General features: G+C 40.3%; 2 protein-coding genes across 30 annotated transcripts in view; both read right to left on the reverse strand.

Moving 5' to 3' along the window:
* LOC121719407 (NACHT, LRR and PYD domains-containing protein 3-like) overlaps positions 1 to 12224 on the reverse strand; it is an 851137-nt gene that overhangs the window by 129397 nt on the left and 709516 nt on the right. The gene's annotated exons all lie outside the window — the stretch shown is intronic.
* LOC121719377 (NACHT, LRR and PYD domains-containing protein 12-like) overlaps positions 1 to 12224 on the reverse strand; it is a 732803-nt gene that overhangs the window by 2204 nt on the left and 718375 nt on the right. For 14 of the 26 annotated variants that reach the window (XM_042104909.1, XM_042104896.1, XM_042104897.1 and 11 more), the window contains 9 exons: positions 11155 to 11325; positions 9177 to 9347; positions 8299 to 8469; positions 5248 to 5418; positions 4844 to 5020; positions 3765 to 3935; positions 1995 to 2165; positions 1324 to 1497; positions 641 to 687 (listed from right to left, as the gene is read on the reverse strand). In XM_042104909.1, the coding sequence (XP_041960843.1) occupies positions 641 to 687; positions 1324 to 1497; positions 1995 to 2165; positions 3765 to 3935; positions 4844 to 5020; positions 5248 to 5418; positions 8299 to 8469; positions 9177 to 9347; positions 11155 to 11325 (1424 nt within the window). The remainder of the gene's footprint in view (positions 1 to 640; positions 688 to 1323; positions 1498 to 1994; positions 2166 to 3764; positions 3936 to 4843; positions 5021 to 5247; positions 5419 to 8298; positions 8470 to 9176; positions 9348 to 11154; positions 11326 to 12224) is intronic. The other 12 variants (XM_042104899.1, XM_042104903.1, XM_042104911.1 and 9 more) reach the window with 5 other exon arrangements.

The following is a 12224-nucleotide window of genomic DNA, read 5'->3' on the forward strand; positions in this document are numbered from 1 at the left end:
CTTGTGTGTCTTGAATGGTTTGAACAGCCAGTATATATGGTTCCCCAGTGTGTCATTGTGGGAGGTCAGTTCTTTATGTTCAGTTCTGTCTGAGTCAGCATTATCTTTTGATTTGATTTGAGTTGAGTTCTGTTTTCTAGCTTTAGGCCTAGAACTATCTCTTTCGAATTAGTTGAAGATTTTGTTATGATTTCTAGTTCTGATTTCTGATCTCGTTATATGTTTTGTTAGAATAAGCATTTATTTTGAAACTTTACCCCTGCATCCTCGTTGCCTTGCTGCCTGGTCCCACACACACACACACACACACACACACACACACACACACACACACACACACACACACACCATAATCACATACATAAGCCATAATCATCAATATTAAAACAAAAATTGGCTTGAAATATTTCACTTTATAACTAATGATTCTAGAATAAATGAAAAATTCTCTTTTTGAAAAGAAAAATGAACTTTTACATGATATTTTGTAGATCCACCTGTATGCTGTAATATACTCACCAACACACACACACAGGTCAGCAAACCTTGTTATAACACACCCATACACACACTCAAGCATCCCATGCTAAACATGTGAATGTGAATGATCACAAATGCTAAGTAAACAAAAATAACTCACATTTCAGCAAACATGGTCGTGTTCTGCTTACAGAAGCATCGTCAGTTCTGTAACAAAAACAGAATGTCACACATGTGAATTATTTGACTAATGATATCCCTGAATTAAAAATTGTTGTGCTACTTTCTTTGGTTACTGATAGTGATAATAGCCCTAATGGATATTTAATGGTTAAATTTGGTGTCCTGATATACAGAATTAATAGCCCCCAATCAGAACATAGAATTTCTTATCTCTCGGGGATAAACAGTTCCCGGTCTGTCTACTCACACATTTAGAGAAAGAGTGGCAGATCTGTGTGGCAAACGTGCCTTCTCTGAACAGTCAGATTTACAACTATTTGGAGTAACGATAGCATTTTAACAGTAATGCCCATCTCCACTCAGTGTTTACAAATGTTTCAGAAAACTGTTTGCAAAGGTTTCTACACATTTGGCTATGATTGTGAATTTGAATGCACCAAATAATCTTCACATAATTTCTCTTGACAACTTTAATAAAGGAACCATTTAAATATTTGCACTATTGAATGCTGCAACGAAGAGGCAACATATACACTTTAGTTTATAGCAGCTATTAAAATACACTTTTGAAAAAAACCTTCACTAGGTACTAAGGAAATTAATATGATGTCCACAATGGAGACAATGTCTAAATGTGAAACACTGGGCTTTCTTTCTTACTTAAGTAACTCCAGTTTACAGACAGGATCCTCCAGTCTACCAGATAACAGCTCCAGTCCTGATTCTCCAGGATGATTGTAGCTCAGATCCATCTCTTTTAGATGGAAGGGGTTTGATCTCAGAGCTGAAGCCAGAAAACCACAACCCTTTTCTAAGATGAGACAATCAGAGAGCCTGAGAAAGAGAGAGAGATTGTATTTTTCATTTTTCTTTTCTGCATAGAACTGGTGACATTTTGTCAATTTGAAATTATTTGTTTATTATACAATAGATAGGTTTAGTTAAACTGTTTATTCATTTTCTGAATATCTAAATAAATGATAGAAAATGCAACTGGATGTCTTTAAAATTTGGTGTTAGTAGCAATCTTGTATAAAAGTGATATGGCACAAGTGAACGTGGCGTTGATAGCAGATATGGCCATCGCTATGATTATCTGCAGCACGAGGCCGAACAACAGCCATGGCCATATTTGCCATCAACGGCTACCAACTTGAGCCACATTGCTTATTTGTAAACTGTTCAGTTCACAGATATTTCGAGACTCACAAATAGGCTCAAAAAGTAGAATGACACCTAAACAATGATAAAATGATACTCTACTGTAATGTTATCATGGTTTTTCTAACTAATGAGGATAACTAAGACTACAAATATATGTCTGCACCCACCTTAATGTGTGTATTTTGCAGTTAGAACTAGATAGTCCCTTAGAGAGAAGCTGAACACCAGAATCCCCCAGTTCATTGTCACTCAAGTCCAGCTGTAGCAGGGAGTTTGGTAATTGTAGAATTGAAGCCACAATCTCACATGATTTTTCTGCGAGTTTACAGTCAGCAAGCCTGCATAAGAACGCAACAAAAGATAACATATTGCAGTCCTTCCGTCAACAACATAAGATTTGCACTTGTTGATAGACTTATGGAGTCTTAACCCTCTAACCGCCCATGTCGCAATATTGCGACAAGCATCATTACTGAATAAAACAGACGATAGACTCGAGTACAGTGTAAAATCTAATTTGTACTCTTTACCACTAGTTGGCAGACATTCGATTGAAGCTCATGTTTGTTTGTGAAAGTTTTCAGGAAGTACACGAGAAACACACGTGCATTTCCTTTATAACGCGGAAGTGATGCGGGCCATAGTTTTGGGTCTGTTATTCGCCTACTCTGATTCTGAAGGAAAATATCTGCCTTTTGGAGAATACGATCGATCATCTATTGACAGTAATAGTCACGGTGCGTCTGTGAATGGAGGTGCGTCTTTGCGTCTTTGCGACAGTGTCCACTAAGCATACAATGCTTATTTCGACCCTCTGCCCAACAAAGATGGAGGTGCCAGTGGTAATAGTGATGATAGTGTCCGTAATGGACGTGCTACAGACAGCAGGGGTTGTAAAAATAGTGCTCTGAAGAACTAGAAAGTCACCCGCGATAGGAACTTATTTAACCAGGCTACTTTATTGTATAGTAGCACAGGGTTTGTGGTTATATTAATAGTTTACTATTGTTGGTTTACATTTGATTGTTTTCCTGTTCATTTGTTATGTGGGTGAAATGACAAAAAAAGAAAGTAAAACTGCTCAAATATGTTCAACATCTAGTATTTACTGAAATGTGCATAATTCAAAGTGGTTGCCATCCAGTGATGTCATAATATGCAAATTAGATGACCAAATGTATCCCCTTTTTAAACTTTTGTTCATATTTAATGATTTTTACATTTACAGTAGGATTTTATCTCTGGACACTTTCAAGCCATGGCATTTGAAATGTTGATGTAAAAATCCTATTTAAACCCTGGTGGCTAAAGGGTTAAAGCTGCAGTTGGCAGTTGGATCATATTAACTGAAACCGACACTATTCTCCGACAGAACAACATAAATCAGCCGGTTTAAAAAAAAAAAAATGCACTTCTACCTCCACCTATAACCTGTTATTTGTTTTGCAAAAATCCACAGCTCCCGATTCTTCTGGTCCAATCAGAGTAGGACTGTGTGAGTTCTGACTGTCAATCACAGTCTAGTGCGGTCTGGTGCACACTGATGAGCACAAACTCAATGAGAGGGTGCTTGGTGGTAGTGGGGGAGGGGCATGAGAGTTGAAAACATTCAACATTTTGGCTAAGTCCCCTCAATCTGTCAGACTTGCCAACTGCAGCTTTAAATTTAAAATGGCATCACCCGGAAAACAAGTGGAAAAGTTACTCCAGGTAGTGTCTGTATAAACTGTCTTCTAAATAAACTTTCAGCACACATACAATGTTTCCAATGCCTCATTGTAAATGTTAAGAACCTAATAACACTGTCAACGAAGTATGGGCATTTTTGAGAGAGATGCCCTGTTGCTAGAGCTAATAGTGCTATGGAAGAATCGGTAAAAAACACAATATTTGCCTGAATAAATAAATAAAAAATATACCAGGAAATACATGCCAACCTTAATGTCTGCAGTATGCAGTTGGAACTGGACAGTCCCTCAGAGAGAAGCTGAGTTCCAGAATCACCCAGGTCATTGCCACTCAAGTCCAGTAGTAGCAGGGAGTTTGGTGACTGTAGAACTGAAGTCACAATCTTGCACAATTTATCTGTGAGCTTACAGTCAGCAAGCCTGCATAATAACACAACAAAGGATAACATACGAATACATATAAGATACTGTTAACAAAGTGCCCTGATACATAATCAAGAGACCTTTCATCAACAATGCAAAGATCATTCACATGTACATTATGGCCATACCCACCCACAAACACACACAAACACACAAACACACAAACACACACACACACACACACACACCTGAAAGATTTTACTATAGTGCTAGGTATAATGTCGCTAAATTGTGCAATGAACAATGTTGGCCTAGCATATGGTATAAGCCAATATTTGCCTTGTTGACTCGTGCCGGCTTATCTGTAAATACTGTGACAATACAATGGCAGTGGCTGAGGTTTATTTGTAATGTCACATCAATCGAACACTAGCTAAATGTTGTGTTAAAGGAACCATATGTAAGAAATGTATTAATCAAAAAATGGCCCTGATATGTCAGTAGACATTAAGAAATCATGTTCATTTCAAATATGTATATCACTGACAACAGTAATCTGGCCAGGATATTGTCATTTAAAAAGTAAAGTTGCAGCCCTCAACTGATGTTGATGTTGTGTTATGGCCTGATGCGCCACCCTCTACCTATCTACTAATCACAAAGTCAGTAGTGTTTCCGCATCCAGGTTGGCAACCTCGAGTCAGGGGGGAGGGGGAGGGGATACACTCAATACAGTAATTTGAAAGTGAATGCAGTACCAGTTTTGGCCACAATCTTACATATGGTTCCTTTAAGGAAAGACTGGCACATTCAGAGTTAATGCTATGAAGGGCTGAACAACTTGCATATAAGTTCAGTTATTCTTTTTATGATTAACATTTGTATTTCTCTGTCACAATAGCACATTATTAACAACAAAAGTTAAGTAAACAACCAAAAACAAAAACAAAAAATCATGGCCTTACATCACTCGTAATGTCTGCAGTTTGCAGTGGGGACTTGACAGTCCCTTAGAGAGAAGCTGAACTCCAGAATCTCCAAGGTAATTGTGACTCAGGTCCAGCTCTATCATGGAGTTTGGTGACTGTAGAACAGTAGCCACAATTCCACAGTACTTCTCTAAGAGTTTGCATTCAGCAAGTCTGCATAACAACATGAGAAAAATAAAATATTACAGAAGTGGATCAATGGAAAGGATATTGTCTAAACAGTGCCCCATTAAATCATAATCAAGTGTCATTATTACCCTGTAATGACAGTACAAAAATCATTCACATGCAGATTATTCATACGCGCACACACACACACACACACACACACATCAAACAAACAAGTAAAAATATCAGGAAATGCATATATTTACACCCACCTTAATGTGTGCAGTTTACAGTGGGGACTAGACAGTCCCTTAGAGAGAAGCTGAACTCCAGAATCTCCCAGGTCATTATGACTCAGGTCCAGCTCTATCAGGGAGTTTGGTGACTTTAGAACAGTAGCCACAATTCCACAGGACTTCTCTGAGAGTTTACAGCCAGCAAATCTGCAACAGTGTTTGACAGAATAGTGACGAAAGTCAACATACTGTATTATGCAAGGTTTCTATAAATCAAATTGACTACATAGTTTAAAGGAATTATCCGGAGTAAAATGCACTTTAGATCGATTTACGGATGATTGGGGGTACATACGTTGAGTTGACATCAAAATCATGTCATTCGAATGTGTTTTGAGAAAGTTCGACTGTACCGTTTTCAGTCACAACTCGTAGCCTGGAAGTGAGCGGGGCATTTCAATTGCGCCGCTACAAAACGCTATTTTTGTACCTCTTCTACAGTTCCAAACAACATAACACTTACGTGGTAGTGAGTAGAGGGTCCCTAAAGCCAAACCGAAGTATCCCGAGGTCTTTATGTGGTCGAATAGAGAGTCCAGAATGAATTTCATCAAGCCAGTACCTTTCCGGAAATGTTGCCATCTTTGCCGCCACCTTCAGGGGAAAGTCCGTAGGAGTCTTATTGCTGTGTAACACGCTCTGGAAATTCACAATTTCATCGCTGTTTAAAAAAAAAAAAAACATAGTCCAGTCCATACAACTTCATTTCAATTTCAAAAGAAATACTGGACTATGTTTTTAAAAAAAAAAAAAACGGCGACGAAATTGTGAATTTCCAGAGCGTGTTACAACACACTCAGCAATAAGACTCCTACGGACTTTCCCCTGAAGCGTGAGTTTATATATCTTATACCCTATTTGTCACGGTTACTTATAGATTTGATAGTGTAACGATAAGCGCATGAGACTTTCAGCGGGGGCACGGGAACTTAAATTGATCACGGTAGTTTAAGCTTACACTTGAAAATTTTTTTTATAATATGAAAATGTAGATGCAATTGTTGTAAGATGGTGCAGCTCCTTTAAGAAAGCACCGTGTGCAGGGATGGAGAGAGAGAAAGCGAGAGGGGATATGTGTTAGAACTAAGATGCTTGTGGAAAGTGCTGTTGAGACTGGAGCGAGTCATATTCAAAATAATGCAAAAAATAAATCCGCAGATAAAACCAATTATCCTCATTCATTGCAACCGCAGCATGCCTGCTTGCCGACGTTCAAACGAAAAAGATATCAAAGCACCTTTTGTGTTTGAATGTAGCACGAATTTAAACAGCTTGACAAATGAATTAGCTAATTGATTATAGCCTGTACAGCAATTGTTGAACATTTACCTGTACAAGTACATTGTTAGCCTACAGACCAATTTCCATAGTGCACATCTTATCGACAGTTTGAATGTCGTGTGTGTTTCTGCATTGACAAATACCGTTCAGCACGATTCATGTCCAATTAATTTCCCCTGTTAAAGTGTTCGCCTTTTGTTACACTATTTGGTTTCATGATGTAGCCTATGATAAACACCAAATGGCCAAATATGTGACTCAGCTAATGTTATAGGCTATACAATTTCCCCTCTTAAAGACAAGCTGGTGTAGCTTATTAGACTAGGCTACTATTAAAATGCACCAACGGTAGCCTTGGCTATGTGTAAAGTAAGCTATCGCATGATTTCATGCACGTAAGTTCATGCATCTGTCAAGTTTGTACAGGGCCTCGCACCCCCTTGCGACTGCCCTGCAGCTCCTCCTAAGACAGCAAGGAAAAAGTTAAAATACGCGATAAACCCAGGAAAAGTTGACAGGTTTGTTTCGGTCCCAGTGATTATTTGTGAAATTGTGCAAACGACAGCTTTTTCAAGGCATTTCAAGGAAGGAGTCGTAGCATGCAAGCTCCCAAATTGACCCAGTAGACAGAAGGCATCAATAGCCTAAATTGTTGGGACTGGGGAGGGTCATGTGTTTTTTCTCAATCACTTTGGGAAAAAATTGACTTTATTTTCCATACAGAGAAATAACATATGCAGAGTCTACCAAGGTCAATCTTGCCAAAAAAGCCCTCAAACCTGAAAACACATGAAGCAAAAGTGCAAAAAATCACAAAACTAACTAAACTAACACGCGCATATTTTTGCATTGCAATCATTGTAGCCTACAGTTGTAACAGCGCGTAACAGTCGTTTTACTCCCCGTATGCGCTCATTATAAAGAACGTTTAACGTGTCCCAAAAACAGCTATCAATTAATCACCAAACGTCTTATAAACAAGTATTGCCAGGAGCAACACCTTGCAAAAAATGATAACAATAGGCCTAGGCCTTTATATGGCTCTGTTCCTGCCTAGATTCGAACTCAGAACTGCCTGAAAGTTGCAGACCTGTTCTGGATATACGTGCATTAACCCACTCGACCGTCAGACAACGCTATCTGCTTCGAGTAGCCTATTGGGTAGGAATGTAGCCTACACTGGTTGCTGTGGCACAGTCTTGAGTGACCGAATTCGTTTTCCTTTGTCATATGAATGCTGTCATTTTGTTAACATTACTGTTAAGGAGATGCTGTAGGCAAAGGCTATATTTCAACCTCGTTAGTGTAGTAAAAAAAAATCAGAACTATTCACAAGGTTTCTGGGCAGCAGAACTTCTCATGACTACCGACAAAGTAGCCTACTGCCAGCTGACGAAGCTCTCATTTTAAAACATTACTGAGAGACAGGCACTGTACAATCAAGAAATCTTGCCACTGAATCCAAAACTATGTTTAACATTATGTACAAAGCTTAGGCTACAGTGGACTAGCATGTTGCAGGGGCTGCTAAAAACACAGAAAAACGCATTGAAAACTCGGCCAATCACAGCCCTTGCTGTCGAATGCGCCGTCCGGTACGACCGTGGAACGCCACAGCAGACTATGCTGCCCCCAAGCGGCTGCAGTTGTACTTACATTTCACCCAGCTGCGTGAATCACCTTGATCGTGAATGAAGTGTCAATTTTTAACTGGGACCCACTGTATGCAGTCTACATTACACCGACCTTACTGTCTGCAGTCTGTAATGGGAACTAGACAGTTCATTCATGAGAAGCTGAACTCCAGAATCTCTCAGGTCATTGTAACTCAGGTCCAGCTTGATCAGGGAGTTTGGTGACTGTAGAGCAGTAGCCACAATTTCACAAGACTTCTCTGAGAGTTTGCATTCAGCAAGTCTGCATAAGAACATAAGAAAAGATCAAATATTACAGAAATGGGTAAATGGAAGTGATACTGTTTAAACAGTGCCCCAATAAACCACAGATCATTCACATTTCTACTATCCTTACACAAAAACACCTGAAAGATTTGCAATGTAGATAACATATTTCGATATATCAGCCGATATTTGCGTTAATGACTTGTATTGACCTATCTGCAAATAATATGACATACAGTGGCAGTGGCCGACTAATTGAGGTTCAGTTCTTTTATTAGGGTAAAATGCCATTTAGAACTTTTCACTCCTCTGAGCAATCAAAGAGCTTTTCAATATTATGCCTCACACACTCATCCATTCACACACACACACACACACACACACACACACACACACACACACACACACTCATGTGGAGGCTGCCATGCAAGGAGCCAACCTGCTCATCGAGAGCACTTTTGGGGTTCAATGTCTTGCTCAAGGACACTCCGACAGGGTGAAGAGGAGAAAGACTTGAACCAGCAACCCTACGTCCAGTTACTGGATGACTCCTCTACCTCCTGAGTCACTGTCACACAATTATTATTATATTATTCACCATAATTAATATTTTTGTTTCCCTTCCCGAAGGTGTATAACTAACTACAAAAACTGAGTAAACACACAATTTATATATATATATATATTCAATTGTGTGTTTACACAGAATGGTCTTACACCAACCTTAATGCCTGCAGTTTACAGTGGGAACTATACAGTCCTGTAGAAAGAAGCTGTACTCCAGAATCTCTGAGGTCATTGTGACTCAGGTCCAACTCTATCAGGGAGTTTGGTGACTGTAGAACAGTAGCCACAATTCCACAGGACTTCTCTGAGAGTGTGCATTCAGAAAGTCTGCATAACATGACAAAAGATAAAATATTGCAGAAATGGATAAATGGAAAATATACTGTTTAAACAGTGCCTGATAAAGCAACATAATCAAGAAGAGACATTATTCCCGTAATGGCAGTAGGCTACACGGATCATTCCTATACACATCCCTTACGATATACAAACAGACACATATACACACTATCCTGCACTTGTACTGCGTTATCAGCAGTAGGCAGAACTAGACAGCTAGCTAACACCTTTGTTTGTCAGAAATGTTCTAAGGAATCCAAAAGTTTGGTCGGTTGTCACCGGGGTGCAGAGAGTTCAGTAGGGTGACAGCCGCAGGAAAGAAACTTCCTCTCAACCTGCTGGTTCGGATGTGGAGAGACCTGTAATGCCTCCGGGATGGGAGTGAACAGTCTGTGGTTAGGGTGAGAACAGTCTTTGATGATGCTGCGTGCCTTATGCAAGCATTGCTTGCCCTGGATGGCCTTGATGGAGGGGAGTGAGGAACTGGTTATACGCTGGGCAGTTTCCACCACCCTCTGCAATGCTTTCTGGTCGGAAGCAGAACAGTTGCCATACCATATGCCATACTTAGACACAGTTGGTGAGGATGATTGTAACCGGAGGGTTGCCGGTTCGAACCCCGACCCCGCCGCTGTTGTTGCAGGCAGCTCACTGCGCCGGGATTAGTGTGTGCTTCACCTCATTGTGTGTTCACTGTGTGCTGAGTGTGTTTCACTAATTCACAGATTGGGATAAATGCAGAGACCAAATTTCCCTCACTGTATCAAAAGAGTATATACTTATACTTATACTTAGGTTGTGTCAGTGCACCACGATGTTCGGAGCTGGACCTCCTCCCTATAGGCATTGTTGTTGCTGATGTGACCAATCACTGTAGTGTCGTCTGCAATCTTGACAATGGTCTTAGAGTCGTGTAGGGGTGCAGACATATGTGAAAGCCTCAGCACACAGTCCTGTGATACACTTGTGTTCAGGGTGAGGGTTGGGTCTGTTGGCTAGGAAGTCCAGAATCCAGTTGCAGAGGGAGATACTGATGCCCAGTTCACCGAGTTTGGTGATTAGTTCAGCATTCAACACCATCATCCCCTCCAAACTGAAGTCAATGAACAGCATTCTTACATAGGTCTTGTTATTGTCAAGGTGGGACAGTAGACAGTGGGGACGAGTAGTGACATCACTGAAGCCCTGTCTATAAGTGTGACCCTAACCTATCCTTACAGTATTTTTTGGTACTAGGTTAAGTGGTGGGTGAATCCAATGATATTAGGCTACAGATAGCTGGCAGGCTACTGATCAGAATGTTGTTTTTCCATTTTTTGTATTTTGTGAAGTAACCGCTACATCTCTATAGGCAAATAATATAGCATACGATGGCATTGGCTAATGTTTATTTGTTATGTCACATCAATTCTGCACTAGCTAAATGTTTCATAATTTATGGCCTGGCACATTGAGTGTTAATGCTATGAAGGGCCGACTAATTGAGGTTCAGGCTTGACAATTTCTTGCCTCACATTCACACAGACACACTCATATACCAATGGCAGAAACTGTAATGCAAGGCGCAACCTGGGGTTCAGTGTCTTGCTCGAGGACACTTCAACAAGTTCAGGAGGAGTAAGGCATGAACTAGCAACCCTCTGGTTACTAGATGACTCCTTTACGTCCTGAGCCACTGCTGCCCAATTGATTATAAATAAGTAATATTTTTGTTTCCTTGTCCCATAGTGTGTATAACTAACCACAAAATCAAGTAAACAAACAAATGTCAGTAAATGCTTGGCCTTACACCAACCTTAATGCCCGCAGTTTGCAATGGAGACTAGACAATCCCTTAGAGAGAAGCTGAACTCTAGAATCTCTCAGGTCATTGTGACTCAGGTCCAGTTCTATCAGGACGTTTGGCGACTGTAAAACAGTAGCTACACTTACAAAGGACTTCTCTGTAAGTGTGCATTCAGCAAGCCTGTAAAACCACATGAGAAAAGATTATTACAGAAATATTACAGAAATGGATAAATCAGACATCCCAACCTGTAACAAGTCATTTCAGGGAGGTATCACGAAAGCACCCCCCCCTAGATAGAAATTGTGAAAATATGTAGATTTTGGTAGTTTGGTCTTTTCATGTAGCCTTGGCAACTAGCCATCTAGCATAGGCCTGAATAAGATGCACATGAATTGACACTTGTTAAACTCACCTCAACATGTCTTTTGCAATCATTTAACCCGTCATGGGCAATGCTAAAGTCACTGTTACAAACAGTGCAGCGTGCAAGACTAGGCCTATCATTATTTTTTACTCTTATGAGACAATAGCCTACACTTTGAAATTTTCATTTTTTTGAGGCACTGACTCTGCCATGACGCTCCTGTTCCTATACACTGAAGTGATAACAGTAATTAAGTTCGGGAGAAAAGAGATAAAAGCCCGCCTACACTGAAAACTGATTGGTTGATTTAGCGAAACAGGCCAATCGGGATGCTCTCTGTCTTGGATGCACTCAGGCACAAACGCACCACCCCTGTCTCTCTCTCCCGTCGTGTGCGCGCTACACTCAGAGGCACACGCGGTCTCGCATGCGCGCTCTTGATCACTCACTATAGATTCCGGGAGATTTTGCCTAATTTGTGGGCGTCAGGGAGCCGCTATCAATATGCGGGAGACTCACAGAACTTCCGGGAGACTTGGGATGTCTGATAAATGGAGGACACTGTTTACAAGGTGCCCCCAAAACTATACCTTATAATGACAGTACAAGGTATAGTAATAGGATGGATTTAGATTTTTACTTGATGCTGCATTTAAATTTCCTGACACATTAATGATTCATGTTAACAGTAGGCAAGTAGTACTGTTCTTTA

The sequence above is a fragment of the Alosa sapidissima genome, chromosome 9 (assembly GCF_018492685.1).
Source record: "Alosa sapidissima isolate fAloSap1 chromosome 9, fAloSap1.pri, whole genome shotgun sequence".
In the NCBI taxonomy this organism is placed as follows: domain Eukaryota; kingdom Metazoa; phylum Chordata; class Actinopteri; order Clupeiformes; family Clupeidae; genus Alosa; species Alosa sapidissima.